Source organism: Ascaphus truei, chromosome 7, assembly GCF_040206685.1.
Source record: "Ascaphus truei isolate aAscTru1 chromosome 7, aAscTru1.hap1, whole genome shotgun sequence".
NCBI classification, from domain to species: Eukaryota; Metazoa; Chordata; class Amphibia; order Anura; family Ascaphidae; genus Ascaphus; species Ascaphus truei.
In genome coordinates, this window is record NC_134489.1 from 39,667,764 (window position 1) to 39,682,846 (window position 15,083).

Here is a 15,083-nt window from a genome sequence, read left to right on the forward strand (position 1 = left end):
TCCCTCCTTTCCCTCTCCCCCCCTCCTTTCCCTCTCTCCTCCCCCCCTTCCTTTCCCTCTCTCCCCCCCCTCCTTTCCCTCTCTCTCCTCCCCCCCCTTTCCCTCTCTCCTCCCCCCTCCTTTCCCTCTCTCCCTCCTTTCCCTCTCCCCCCCTCCTTTCCCTCTCTCCCTCCTTCCTCCCTCCCCCCCCTCCTTTCCCTCTCTCCTCCCCCCTCCTTTCCCTCTCTCCTCCCCCCCTCCTTTGGCCTCTCTCCTCCCCCCCTCCTTTGCCTCTCTCCCCCCCCCCCTCCTTTGCCTCTCTCCCCCCCCCTCCTTTGCCTCTCTCCCCCCCCTCCTTTGCCTCTCTCCTCCCCCCTCCTTTGCCTCTCTCCTCCCCCCCCTCCTTTGCCTCTCCTCCCCCCCCTCCTTTGCCTCTCCTCCCCCCTCCTTTGCCTCTCTCCTCCCCCCCTCCTTTGCCTCTCTCCTCCCCCCTCCTTTGCCTCTCTCCTCCCCCTCCTTTCTCTCTTTTCTTCCCCCATCCTCTCTCTCCTCCCCCCCATCCTTTCCCCTCTCTATTCCCCCAAATCCTTTCCTTCTCTATTCCCCCAAATCCTTTCCCTCTTCTCCCCCCCCCCCCTCACCCCCAATGTAAGCACGAAACGCATAGGCGGTGCGGTTTCTTACCTGTGTCCATGTGACGGCAATAAATGTGATTTATTTATTTTTACCGGGGTCATCTCGTGATCGCGTTTTTTTTTAATTTGCGGCCGTGCTCCGTTTTCTACCCACACTTCCTTAAATACAAAAATGGAACATGAAAGTGAAAAATATAAATAACTGTGATATTAGAAAAAATCTAGTCTTCACAATTAAGTTATATAGGAAAAAGAGAAAGTGTTTCCCTAGAGCTGCACTGCAGGATAAACCCTCACCAGATATTATGTAAAAAATCTTATTTTAGTAAACACACATACAGGGGACAAACAGTCCTGGATAATATTGCGTTGCAAAACAAAAATGTAAAATAATTAATAATAAAAAGTAGCTCGGTGCGAACTTGGAATCGGGTCCTACAGCACTGACTGTCCCAGATAAGGCTGCGAAGAACCCTGAGAACTCTGGTATAAATACCGGACTCTATCCAGGTAGTTTGCTGTGTGTTCTGGTATACTTAGAGAGATGTAAGTTGTATGAATGTATATCTGTATTTATAAAGCGCCATTAATGTACATAGCGCTTCACAGCAGTAATACACGTGACATAATCATATAAATAACAAATAATAGGAAGAAGTGCTTCAGACATAATAGTGACATTTAGGAAGAAGAGTCCCTGCCCTGAAGAGCTTACAATCCAATTGGTAATTAGGAGGAACCTACAGAGACAGTAGGAGGGCGTTCTGGTAAGTGCGTCTGGTTTATGTATGAGGTGTAAAGTATCATCCACAGAGCTACTCGTATGCTTCGATAAAGAGGTGTTTTTTTTAAGGTGTGTCTTAAAGGTGGATAGAGAGGGTGCTAGTCGGGTATTGAGGGGGAGGGCATTCTGGAGGTGTGGGGCAATCAATGAGAAAGGTTAAAGGCGGGAGAGGGCTTTAGTTACAAAGGGGGTAGAGTAAAGACATCCTTGTGCAGAACGCGAGAGTCGGGATGGTTCATAGCGAGAAATTAGGGTGAGATGTAAGGAGGAGTAGAGGTGGGTATAGTGAGATATTAGGGTGAGATGTAAGGAGGGGCAGAGGGGGGTTTAGTAAGATATTAGGGTGAGATGTAAGGAGGGGCAGGGGAGGGTATAGTGAGATGTAAGTAGGGGCAGAAGAGTGTAAAGCTTTAAAAGTGAGGAGGAGAATTGAGTGTGAGATGCGGGATTTGATAGGAAGCCAGGAGAGGGATTTCAGCAAGGGAGACGCTGAGACAGATTTAGGAAAGACAGTGGTGGATTTGTCATTAGGCCTAGGGCGGCACAATTTGGGGTTGGCAAAAATGTCTGCCCCATATACTTTTGCTGCGCTCTCGGGCCTGATTGGAAGTCACTTAGCTGTTGTGTCCATCTCCTTACCTGCCGCCCTATTTCTCATTCTGAACAGCAGCGTCAAATGACGCAGAGGACTTCACCAACGTGACGTCACACAGCATATCGTTACCATCGCAATGCGACGTAGCAGCGTCAAATGACGTCATGCTGTTGGGTTACCATGGCAACACGACGCCACGAGCGACGTCACATTGGCGACGTCCGCTGCGTCATTTGACCCTGCGTTTCAGAAGGAGGAGTAGGGGCGGCAGCAAGGAGGCGGCCGCAACAGCGGAGTACCTAGGGGCGGCGGATTTTCAAAGAGAAGAGAGTACAGTGATTCTGGCAGCAGCGTTTAGAATAGATTGTAGGGGAGACAGGGGAGAGGCAGGAAGGCCGGACAGCAGGAGGTTACAGTAATCGAGACGGGAGAGAATGAGGGCCTGAGTCAGAGTTTTAGCAGTCGAGCAACAGAGGAAAGGGCGTATCTTTGTAATATTACGGACGAGAAAACGGCAGGATTTAGTTACATTGTGAATATGAGAGGGAGGAGTCAAATGTGACCCCTAGGCAGCGTGCTTGTGCTACTGGGTGTACGATAGTACTGCCAACAGTGATGTAGAGGGGGCCTGTTGGGCCAGGTTTGGGAGGAAGTATGAGGAGCTCCGTCTTGCACATGTTATATTTGAGTCAGCGGAGAGACATCCAGGATGATATATTGGAGAGACATCCAGGATGATATATTGGAGAGACATTCAGGATGATATATTGGAGAGACATTCAGGATTAGATTGCCAAGATGTATAATTAAGTGACAGAATGAGGAAACACACACTTTGTATGACTAATGTTCTAATCGTAGAGAACAGAAATCACCCCAGCGCATTCCAAACAAAAAACAAAACCCAAACTGAAATAAAAACAGGAAAGTTAATGAAATAACAGATATGTAATGTGTTCAATGGGCGTCTGAGCAAGACCCCTTTTATCTGGTAAATGTGGGGATGTGTGACCAGGAATGAGAAAGGAACCTGACCAGTAATGGCTTGTCCGTCCCCCCTTCCTCTAAACACGTTATAAATCCCTAATTGAATCAGCTGTATTTGTTTTATTTGTATTTCCCACTTCAGCCAATCAGGGCGTGTCAAGGTGCTAGAGGCGTTATACCAAGATAAGAGAGGCGTTGTGCTTTAAACGGCAGGAGATACTCTGTTTCCGATGTATAGGATATCCTTTGGAGATGTGAATATTACATTGTAGTTTTATTTATTTATAAAGCGGCGGACAGAGATATGATACAAGAGCAAAAGGCATTCAAGCTAACCATGTCCAACATTGCCAGTGTAATATCAGTGTTATAAACCAGAGCTGTCACCCTCCAGGGGCTGATATCAGTGAGTTGTGGGGCTTCTGAGACGACAAATAGTGGTATTTTAACAGAAACGTGCAGATTTCAATTAAATCAGTGAGACTCGCAGATGAATGTCTGATATATCTGCCCTGTCATAGAGCTGTGAAAACTGAAATAGTGCATATACTAAGGGGAGAGAGAATTCTTTCAACGCTTTCCAACGCAGTTTTATTTTTTGAAATCTGATGATCTATTCAGGAGATATAAGTGTTGGACATTTTAAGGGTGTGGGAGGTTAAAATGGAGCTCTCCCCGGAGAGCTCAATTTCGTTCATTAAACGAAAAAAAGAGCAGGATATGCTCAGCGGGCAGGATGCTAACATTTTAAAGTAATATAGGTTTGTGTGGGGGCTCATTCATTCAGTGCTAAAAAAAAAACCCAAACATATTCTGCATATTGTTTTAAAGATCTCCGTAGAATTCACATGGGAAGGCAGCCATTTGGTATATTCCACAATAATATAAAAATGTACGCAAACATGTTACTGCATCAAATAAGCCACCGTATAAAGAGGTAACATTCATTTAAAAAATATAAAAAAATGTTTGAGTTTTTAAAACAAAGTGATGTCATGATTTGCATCTTTGCACTGGTGTTTCCAGCAGTGGAAGGGTTACTGTGGCAAGGCAGAGCATGCCCCTTTAAGTACGGCCCGCCCGTTCAGGTTGTACTAGTTAAACATGCAGGTAAATAAGGTTGGATGCGGAAGGAAGCTGTGTCCTGGTGGCAGTAGTAACGCTGGAGATGGGAAGAGCAGGGAGCAGGGAGCAGGGAGCAGGTCACATCGTTAGGGGGCCCAGACTGTGGTATGTGAATACAACCTTGTTATTTGTATCGGGTTTTCTTTCTGGCTAAATCCAGGGGGGGGAATTCTGATAGTTCCGCTCGTGCCGGTGTTTGTTCTGTTATGGATTTCCTCTGTGTACGGGGCAGGGATCGGGTCAGGGGAAAGGGACTTGCATGGGGACAAGGGACAATGAGTATTTGTAGGGACGTTGTAGAAATTGGTGTTGTCCTCTTCAATTGTTGGCGGTCATCACGCAATACTGTCCACTGCGCCTGGCTCCTACGTTTTGGGGTGCAGTGTCCCTCATGTTATTTTTAGAATTGTTCGTCACCTCTTCTCACTTTGCAAACCCTCTTTTCCCATTGTTATGTAACAGAAGTTAATTTTTAAAAGCCCAGAATGAATAGCTTATTAACCTGATTCCACGTTTATTATTTGCCGACTTTGAAAATTTCCTTTCCCCGTCACTGCCTAGTACAAAAAAACAAAACGTCAAGAATATTCATATTCTGACCGGCTACATGTATGAAAACCTTCCTATGTCATTTGTTACCATGGCTATCAAATCCATCTGGGTTTGGGATATCATCGGTTAATCTGAGATGACTTGGGAATAACCCAAACCCAATGGTGCCTTTCATTCTAAAGAGCTACATTTAGCAGAAGTGTCCCCTGGTAGAAATAAGACAGGTGCCCCAGTTCACTTGGAATCAGGTTCGGGGGATGGGAAATCGTGGGGATTTCATGTCTATGGAATGTTACCAGGTTACTCTCATCTCACCGGCAATACCAGTTAGTATTACCAGTGTTACCAGTTTCTTCGACTTAGCCTCTGATTGAGCCACCTGTGCTAAAGCAGGGATATCCTGAAAACCTGTCCTGTTGGTCTTGATGACTGGGAGTTGAGCACCCTTTCCCTATGCTCTTTAGACTCCTGTGGAAGTATGACGTGTAATGGATAGAGTTGTATGGATGCTCTAAATGTATTATATCACTCAAGTACACCTTATTTAAGTAGGATGTCTGCTGGAAAATTAAAACCCACACAGCTATTTCATCATAAGGTGTGGCGGCATTTAACATCCCCTCCCATGGCCAGTAAAGCCGCTGATTTGAACAGATTATAGAGCCACTTACTAGCTCTACCCCCTGACTGACAGAGGCGCCGGCTGCACAAGGCATTTTGATTCTCGAAAGTACTCAGCCATATGAAACTATTTTTTATTCAATCATTTTTTAATACTACTTACTCAGCATCAGCATATTAAAGGACCGTACCATACAGCCAGGAAGAGAAGAGAGATGGAGGAGGAAGATGGAGAGAGAGGAGGGGGGATATGATGGAAACATTGAAATACGTCAATGGTTTCAACAAGGTGCCGGAGGAAATACTCTTTCGGAGAACGAGCTATGCTGGCACAGGAGTGGCTAACTTCAGTCCTCAAGGGCCACCAACAGGTTAGGTTATGAGGATATCCTTGCTTCAGCACAGGTGGCTCAGTCAATGACTGAGCCACCTGTGCTGAAGCAGGGATATCCCGAATACCTGGCCTGTTGGTGGCCCTTGAGGACTGGAGTTGGCCACCCCGGTGCTAGAACAAGACGTCATGCTCTGAAACTAGATCCCGAGGAAGTACTTCATAGGAAAGGAGGTGGATTCGTGAACCAGCCGCCAAGCAGAGGTGGTAGAAGCCAATAGGGTCAATGAATTAAAAAAATGCTTGGAATATACACCAGTCTGTCTTAAATATGAGAGAAACCAAAGAATCTAACAGGGTCTGAAGTTTCACTGCAGATAGGAAAAATGATCATAAAATCCCCCCAGAGTTTCTGCCTTTCTAAATGTAATTGATGGTACCTGCTAACTCCCATCCCATTTGTTTTATAACCAGGTAGGATGAAAACAGCAGCAGAATAGAGATAGTATGATGACTGCTGACTTACTACCAAGAAACATCTTCCAACTGGAATCCGACCTCAAGAGTTCCAGCAGTTTGCTGGATTTCAGAGATAACTTCTGCAAGTACGATGGTCAGCCCAGGTACTCCCCAGAAACCGGAGCCAGAGGACAGCGCCGTTGTGAATCTCAAAGAGGGTGGTAAAGTGACCACTAAACCCAAGATGACCTCAGGTCAACATAAGGTCTTGAAATTTGAAAGTTCACTGGACCACGAAGACGTTGATGGGCGCCAGGAACTCGAACACAACGCTCTGCGTGATGATGGCTTGAAGGTTATACCACCCTCCCCTGGTGCACAAAAGACCACAGAACAGCCACAAAAGCCAAGTGCAGTTGACAACCATGAAGCAAGGGTCACGGAAAGCTGCGTCCAAAATGTTACACAAGCCTGTCATTCCAAAAAGGATGGGGATGGCGTGCAGTGTACAGAGATTTTAGGTGAGGGTGTTTTATCACAGACAAACCACAAGAACGCCGCAGAGTTGTCTAAAACAGAGAACTCTTTGGACCACGCTGAGGACACAAGGCCTTGTGAGAATGCCAAGCACAACACCGGGTGTGTTGAACAATCTATACCGCCGTCGGCTGAAGGGCAATGCATAAAGCGATCTGCCCCCACTTGTCTCTGCAAAGAGTGCGTGGAAAATTATGTGAATCTTCAAGAGGACTTGCAGGAAGGAAGCAGCGAAGAGGATGAAAAAGAGAATGAGGAGTCGATGCCATTACTGCGCAGAGGCGGCGCCTGGGTGAACTCGAACTTCGAGAGGAGCGGCTCTGAGAGATCCACAAGCTCATCGGAAGAAGCGGCCAATGGATGTCACGATGCCCAGATAACACTGCCATACCCTGATGAGTACAGGCCACCGGACCACATCACAAGGCTGAGCAATGCTGGGCTGTATGAACAGAGTGAAGACCCCGCCGGGAGGAGCGAGGCCATCGACGAGGAGGAGGCAGCAGATGTTGGCTGTCAGGTGGCTAACCCGGCTTTCTTTGTCCAGCATCAGCAGCTCGAGGGGTCGTCGGAGAGCAAGCGGAAGAATTTACACGTGCAGCTGGAAATGTGTGAAAAGGCGGACATTGAGAAAGTGGAAGCAGAGGCAGAGCCGCTCCTCCGTACTCACCGTTCTATGTCAGCTGATGAGGAGTCCGTGCAGGCAAGGCCAGGCTGCTGCCGGTGCCAGCGAGGCTGCCTGAAAGTAGTGGCATCCTTCCTTGTCTCCCTGCTCGTGTTCCCGGCTTTCTTGTACGGGGCATACGCTTTCCTGCCCTTCGATGCCCCGTTGATGCCAGACATACCCACCAGGCTCGTCTACACTTTGCGATGCGGAATCTTCGCCTCCTTCCCCATTGTCCTGGGTAAGGAACCGATCCTACTCGGGAGGGCACACGGGGTAAACTGGAAGCCAACTTCCTGAGACCTCAATCTTTCCGATATACGCCTATTACAAAGAAAAGTAAACCACGGCCATTATTTACACCCCCCCCCCCCCAAAAAAGTAGAAATTCAAGCATATATCTAAATATTGTTACTGCATGAAAAGGAAATAATTACTTTGGAAGGCATGGAAGATCCTGTAATATGTGCATCATTAGAAAAGTTATTTAGAGGACCTCCAGCTGCATATTTTAAATGTGTCCATGAAATGGGAGAATTCAGATGATTGAAGTTCAGGTGACAAGGACTGTTAAACAGCTGCAGACTCCACTGTTATCGTTACCCATTGATTTGCTTTTGCTCATGTTTTGAAGCATCCGGACTGGAGGTAGCCTAGCGAGAATGGGTTAGGGCAGTGGGGTACCTAGGAGACCAACTGAGAGGGACACCAGGTACCCCAAAACTGGGAGGTTCAGAAAGTCGGGAGGACATGGCATGATGAGGGGGTCAGAAAATAGCAACAGAAAGAATAACCAACTATGTGGAATTATTATATTACATGTGATATTTTGTAGATCCGACTGCCCCTCCACCCCTCTACCCCCCCTCCTCTCAACCCCCCCCCCTCTCCAAATCTTAGGCCACGATTATAGTCCCGACAACGCGCGCTGCCGAATCAAATACCTGGTGTCCAATGACGCTGCGCATAGTGGGCGCAACGGTATCCAGAGACGACCAAATAATTTGTTTTAGATGCAACAGCCGCGGCGCCGGCACTGTAATCGCCGCCTTACACATCTGTGTTTGTGCACTGAATACAGAAAAGGAGGGCCCACATCAAAACAAGTGTTCTGAGGCGAGCCCAGTTTGAACAGACTGGGATCCACTGGTTTAGTGTTTTACTGTCCCCCCCCTCTCTCCAGGTGTGATTATCCACGGCATCTCCCGCCTCTGCGCCTCCTCCTTTGATCCATTTAAAGCCCCAGTGAGGGAGGTGACCATCCACCGGCGGTTCGTGAAGCAGAGCACCTTCCTCTTCGTCCTGTACTTCTTTAACCTGGCAGTGCTGGCCACCTACCTCCCTCAGCAGTACCTGAAGTTTATCCCACTGCTGACCAGCCTCTTCGCCTTCTCGCAGTAAGTGGCGCCATGTGAACCAAGGGTAGAGCTGAAAGGGATGTCATAGGAAGGTCTCACACCGAGGCCACTTTGTATCGGGTCATAAAATTGGACTAAGTTGGGCATTTTTCCAAGATGTTTCATTTCAGTTTACATCCGGTTAATAATAATTGGGCATCCGAATAGCCGAATTATAGGCATCCTACTGAAGTTTCCCAGTGGAGGAAAGGTTCAAGCTGGTGGCAGCCAGGCCGACACATCCATGGCTCTCGCTCATAAGACTTCGGGAAGCTGGAGATGTACAGTGCTGGAAAAGGACACGGTGCTGGATTTTTTCATGTTAAACTCCCCCTTTTTCCCATTTAAATTTTTATTTATCAAATGTTTTACCGGGAAGTAATACAGTGAGAGTTACCTCGCTAAATACTTAGAATGGGTAATCTGCAGGTAGGAACAGGCTGAAACTTGGCACTTTGAGAGAAAGTCTGGTTTCTTGGGGAAGACCATAAAGGCCATAATATGAAAGCAAAACCGATGGGAGATGGCAGCTGGGCCAAAAGTTGGCAAAATCCAAAAATGTGTGCATCTAAGACGAGGGTGGCCATCTTCAGTCCTCGAGGGCCACTAACAGGTCAGGTTTTTAGGATATCCTGGGTTCAGCACAGGTGGCTCAATGAGTCTCTGCTTCAGCACAGGTGGCTCAATCAGAGGCTCAGTCTCTGGGTTAGGGCAGTGGCTGAGCCTCTGAGCCACCTGTGCTGAAGCAGGGATATCCTGAAAACCTGACCTGTTGGTGGCCCTTGTGGACTAGAGTTGGCCAGTCCCAGATCTAAATCTACGAGTAGCTGCATTTTATAAGATATTAGCTGAAAGTGTCTGGCGTTACTCAGGAATTGTAGGAAACCAAAAAATACTGAGATTTATAAATGGATAATTAATTTTTTTTTAGTTTCTTAATGAAAATATTGAATGTATTTTTGTTGTAATGCTGTTGGGTAAACTATATTTTTGGCTTTTCCCATCAGGCGCAAAAACATACACATTTTTTTCCAGTTCTCACTCTGGAGCATCCAACATAAAGTTACCAATGTGCAAAAAAATGGATTTTCTAACTTCAGACCCTCTACTTACAATCCTGGCGAATGTGGTTAAAATCAGTGCCGTTTTGAAAGGTTCAGTCCACCATCTTGACTCCACTATACTGTACAAAGGACTTGGGGACATCCCTTTAGGTTGGAGGAAAGGAGATTGAACCCGCAACAAAGGAAAGGGTTCTTTACAGTAAGGGCAGTTACAATGTGGAATTCATTACCCATGGAGACTGTGATGGCAGATACAATAGAGTTGTTCAAAAAAAGGTTGGACATCTTTTTAGAAAGGAAAGGTATACAGGGATGTACCAAATAAGTATACATGGGAAGGATGTTGATCCAGGGTGTAATCTGATTGCCAATTCTTGGAGTTGGGAAGGAATTTATTTCCCCCCTTATGAGATATCATTGGGGTTTTTTGTTTTCCTTCCTCTGGATCAATAAGGAAGTATAGATATAGGATACAGTATCTGTTGTCTAAATTTAGCATAGGTTGAACTTGATGGTTTTTTCAACCTCATTAACTATGTAACAATGGCTTCCAATTGTATCCAAACATAAACAAAACCTGCTCCTTGATTTCAGGAACCATCATGCAAAATGGACGATATCTTAAGAGGTGTCCAAATATATAGCGACCAGACATACAACTTTACAAAATATATAGTATTAATGTTATCACGCATTCAAAGACTTAGACTGATCAGTTCACCAGTTATTTTGGCTGAGAACCTGCATTTTTACCAGTAATAAATCCATGTTAATGATCTATATTTCAGAGAAGGAGTCTCTCACTCACCTCCCCGTTTTCTTATACCGTTTCTAGGCTGATATACTGGCTGTCCTTCGCGGTTGGCCGATCGTTCCGCGGTTTCGGCTACGGCCTGACGTTCCTGCCTTTGCTCTCCATGCTGGCGTGTAACCTCTACTTCATGTTTATCCTGGAGCCCGAGAAGATGATCTTCCTGGAAACAGGAGCCAAGGAGGCCAGCAAGTCAGAACAACAGAGGACCTCGGGCTGAAGCCACGTTAGAGTTCTTGGTAGATACATAGACTAGGGAAACAAACAAAAAATGGGGGAGCACAGGTTGAGGGACTATACAGACGTTTATAAAACTGCACGGTATAGAGCTGTGAGTTGAAATTTAGTAAGGTGTGCAATAACGTAAACACTTACACGGCCTTGTGTAAATGCTTTCACATCAAGGTGTCTTTGCTTTAGGTGTCTTCTCTCCGGTGTTCTTTCCGCTTAATACTTTTCTTCTCCTCTGTTGTGTGGTTGAGTGTTCCTGGTCTTCTCCACACGGATGATTAGCGATGTTGTCCTGTTGCACTTCTGATTGCCGCCCTCTAGCTGCGAGTCAAGTTTATCTCGCATAAACTTGACTCGCAGCTAGAGGGCGGCAATCAGAAGTGCAACAGGACAACATCGCTAATCATCCGTGTGGAGAAGACCAGGAACACTCAACCACACAACAGAGGAGAAGAAAAGTATTAAGCGTAAAGAACACCGGAGAGAAGACACCTAAAGCAAAGACACCTTGATGTGAAAGCATTTACACAAGGCCGTGTAAGTGTTTACGTTATTGCACACCTTACTAAATTTCAACTCACAGCTCTATACCGTGCAGTTTTATAAACGTCTGTATAGTCCCTCAACCTGTACTCCCCCATTTTTTGTTTGTTTCCCTATATCATTAAGGATCCTGGATAGGTCCTCTTTGGGGTTTGAGCAGCGGGAAGAGAATCGGAAGTAGAGGGGACCTTAAAGTACCCTTTAAGGTTGTATTGTTCTGTCACTAGAATTGTATCACCCCATTAGTCAATCTTTTGAGGTAGCGCCCGGGCTTTTCTGTACATCACAGATACATAGACTAACCTAGAACTATAGTGACGTATAATGATGGGTTGGATCAACCAATCAGAACTCTCCATTTGCCTCCTCTTCTTCTGTTACAATGACAGGTGCCGAATGCACAGCTCCCAGGCATTCAACTCTGATTGGCCGAGACAGTTATCATGGGTACCATCAACTTGATCTTGCTTTTAGAATGTCCCACACACCCACAATTCAAGTCTACCTATGTATTAGCCTGGGACACACACTATTTATTTTGGATCTTTATCTTGGCATGATATGTGTAATAACAGTGCCTTAAAAGAGTAGTGGTACTGGACCAGAATTAAAGACATTCTAAACCTGGTAAACATTGGGAAAATGTTCCTGGGATCTTAATTTAAACAAGGGTTGTACCGTCTTTATGCTTGAAGGCAGGGATGCTCATCCAGTCCTGAACCCAACCCCCCCCTCCTTCCCCCCCCCCCCCCCCCCCCAACAGATCAGATTTTTAGGATATCCCAGCTTCAGCACAAGTGGCTCAATCAGAGGCAGGGACTGATTGAGCCACCTGTGCTGAAGCAGGGACTGATTGAGCCACCTGTGCAGAAGCAGGGATATTCTTGAAACCTGGCCTGTTGGGGGTGGAGGCGAGGCCTTGATGACTGGATTTGAGCACCCCTGGTGAGAGCTTTTTTACAATAAATTTCCTTTTCCGTTCAAAATAAGCTGAAACTGCCAGTGTGTAGCTATATTAAAAAAAAACAAATTGTGGTACTCTAGTTTTGTAAACAAAAAAAAAGAAGTCACCACGCCTCCACTTCCCCGTCCCCTATTAACGCTTGCTGTGACCCTGGAAGGGTTAACTCACAGTATATCTGAGAACAGCAGAGTGACCCTGCCTTTGTGCTGACCACTTTGCTTTATACTGTATATAAATATTTATTATGCCAGTAATTTTATAACCTCCTGAGGAAGACTTGCACTGGAAATAAATCTGATCTATAATGCAGTTTCTGCAGCTTGATAACGAACATCACCGCTATTTTGTATTGTATGTCTTTATTTAGGCTGCGGCCCCAGTGCCTGCGCTGCAGGCGCGCCTGCAGCCAAATCCCCCGATCTGCAGGGGGAAAGACGGGGGGGGGGTGACGGGGGCGCGGCCGTTATGTCACCCGGCAGGTTCACCCTCATTGGCTGAACCGCCGGGGGGCGTGGCCTTGCGCTCCATCGCGAGTCCTGCTCTCAATTTTCTTGAGCGGGAGTTTCTCTCGGTGCAGCGCGGCATCCCCCCCTCGCAGCGGGCCCGGCCCCATTGTGGGGCAGCTCTTGTCCCTGCAGCGTCCACCACAGCGGGCGCTGCAGTAGCCAGCGGGGACGCAGCCTTATATAGCGCCATTAATGTACTTAGCGCTTCAGAGTAGTAATACGCGACAATCATATAAATAACAAATATAAATAACACATGATGGGAATAAGTGCTTCAGACATAAAAGTAACATTTTGGAAGAGAAGTCCCTGCTCCGAGGAGCTTACAATCTAATTGTGAAGGAATTAAGTTCCAGCTCTTCTTTTTTTTTTCAGGGATCGACATGTGATTATGGGGCTGAAATACGGAGTGGCAGAGGGAGAAATGCTCTCGCTTCCACCTGCCTTTCCTTAACGTTGAATTATTTGTTGTAGTTAGATGTAAATGGATTTTGCTTTGCTTAGTCTTCCAGTAGCCTTTTCCCTGCTAAAAAAAACCCCCACTGTGAGAGGCTGAATGCGGAGTCAGATAAACGGGGCTGTTAGTCACTTCCGTAAGGTTCAGCATCGGGACGAGTGACTAAACATTGACATGGAACCTATGCCAGGTTATTGCACCGGGAGCCGCCTGTGCTGCAATCATTAGTCAAGTGAGTACATGTCTGCTGAAGGGCAGATTGTAAGTGCTCACCCCTTACACGCGCCAGGAGAGTCACCATGTGCCTGAGAGTCTATGCTGGAACATAGCGTCATTTCAAACCTATGTAATTTGAGGTAGGGCATAAATAAGTGTTGATGGGAAGTACACTGCGCATTAGGGAAGCTGCCAATCCAGGGGTTTCACGACAACATAAATACACAGGCCTTTGTATGGCCACTGACGCGTCTGTCTGCAACGTTTTCGGATGCAAATCCCCGGTGACTAAAATGACATCGTTTATTTGTGAAGCACCAACATGTTCTGCCGCGCGGTATAATGGGCGTGCAGAGCCACACCAATTACATACACAGAATAACATAGAAATAAGGGCAAACGCACAGGTCATTCAACAGAGATTTGTGTCCGAAAACGTCCTGAACTGGATATAGAATTGTCCCCATAGTGCAGGGGCTCTGCACTGAAGTCTTCAAGACCCCCCTCTTCCCCCCCCCCCCCCCAACAGATCAGGTTTTCAGGATATCCCTGCTTCAGCACAGGTGGTGCAGTCGTAGATTGAGCCACCTGTGCTGAAGCAGGGATATCCTGAAACCCCGAGCTGTTGGGGGGGGGGGGGGTCTTGAGGAGTGGGGTGGAGAACCCTTGGCGTAGTGTGTGAGTGCCAGCAGTGCTGTGCGTGCGCACACAGGATGGTGTGAATGTGTCGGGATAACGTCTGGGGACACGCGATGGATTCATTGAGATGAGTGTTTAAGAGAGTACTTGAATGAATTCAGTGAGCTTTTGCCGCGTGCACTATGGCCGGCCTGATAGAGGTACTGCATTTTGTTCGTGCCACAGCCTAACACGTACCCGAGCTGGGGCCGTGGAATTGTAACTAAAGATGGAACATTGCAGTGTTACACTTAGTTACAACTTTAATATTACAAAATATAAATGAAAAAATGTTTGTTTTAATATATGCCGCCTGTGATTACCTTTATTGAAAACTACTTACCTAAGCTACCTATCGATTTGTTCTCCTGGGATCGATCAGCAAACATCCTGCTTCCCAGGGTTCACTAAATGGCTGCCTTTCAGTTTCAAATCAATTCTTCAGTCGGTGTAACTCAGCAGCTACAATGTATTCTTATATTACCACGGTAACATTATCTATGGTTACAGTTTGCTGCTCAAACCGTGGGGAATATTAGCGACAAATGATCACAAACAGGAAAGTGTTGCAAAGATCTTGCACTGCTGGGGAGATGGGCTAAAACCTGCTATAGGAATCAAAGGATGCTCAGTGTATTAAACCTCATTAAAAATAACTATAAGAGTTTAATTGAAAAAAAAAAAAAATGTAAGTATTATCTTATAGTACAGAACTGATTTATTTAACAAAACACGTAGGATATTGCACCTATATATACTGTACTCCTTTAATGTATCAAGCACCTTGCTCCAATTGTGCCCCCCGTCCAGCAGAATAGTAACACAACATAATAATAATAATAATAATAATAATAATAATGAGACCGCAGCCAAAACTTCACAGAATATAAATGTATTATATACAAAAATATACATCACACAAATGGGCCCCGTAGGTCTAATGTATT

At 46.1% G+C, this 15,083-nt stretch overlaps 1 protein-coding gene across 2 annotated transcripts; it reads left to right on the plus strand.

Annotated features, from left to right (window-relative positions):
• The first annotated feature begins 4,107 nt into the window (after nucleotides 1-4,107).
• On the plus strand, nucleotides 4,108-13,974 carry TMEM79 (transmembrane protein 79). Of its 2 annotated transcripts, none has more exons than XM_075607834.1 (5): nucleotides 4,108-4,210; nucleotides 6,084-7,510; nucleotides 8,453-8,666; nucleotides 10,566-10,780; nucleotides 13,161-13,974. In XM_075607834.1, the coding sequence occupies exons 2-4, from the start codon at nucleotides 6,220-6,222 to the stop codon at nucleotides 10,759-10,761; spliced, it is 1,701 nt and encodes a 566-aa protein (XP_075463949.1). In that variant the 5' UTR covers nucleotides 4,108-4,210; nucleotides 6,084-6,219; the 3' UTR covers nucleotides 10,762-10,780; nucleotides 13,161-13,974. The 2 variants fall into 2 exon arrangements, with proteins under 2 accessions (XP_075463949.1, XP_075463950.1); XM_075607835.1 differs by having other exon boundaries at nucleotides 6,088-7,510.
• Nucleotides 13,975-15,083: the final 1,109 nt, after the last annotated feature.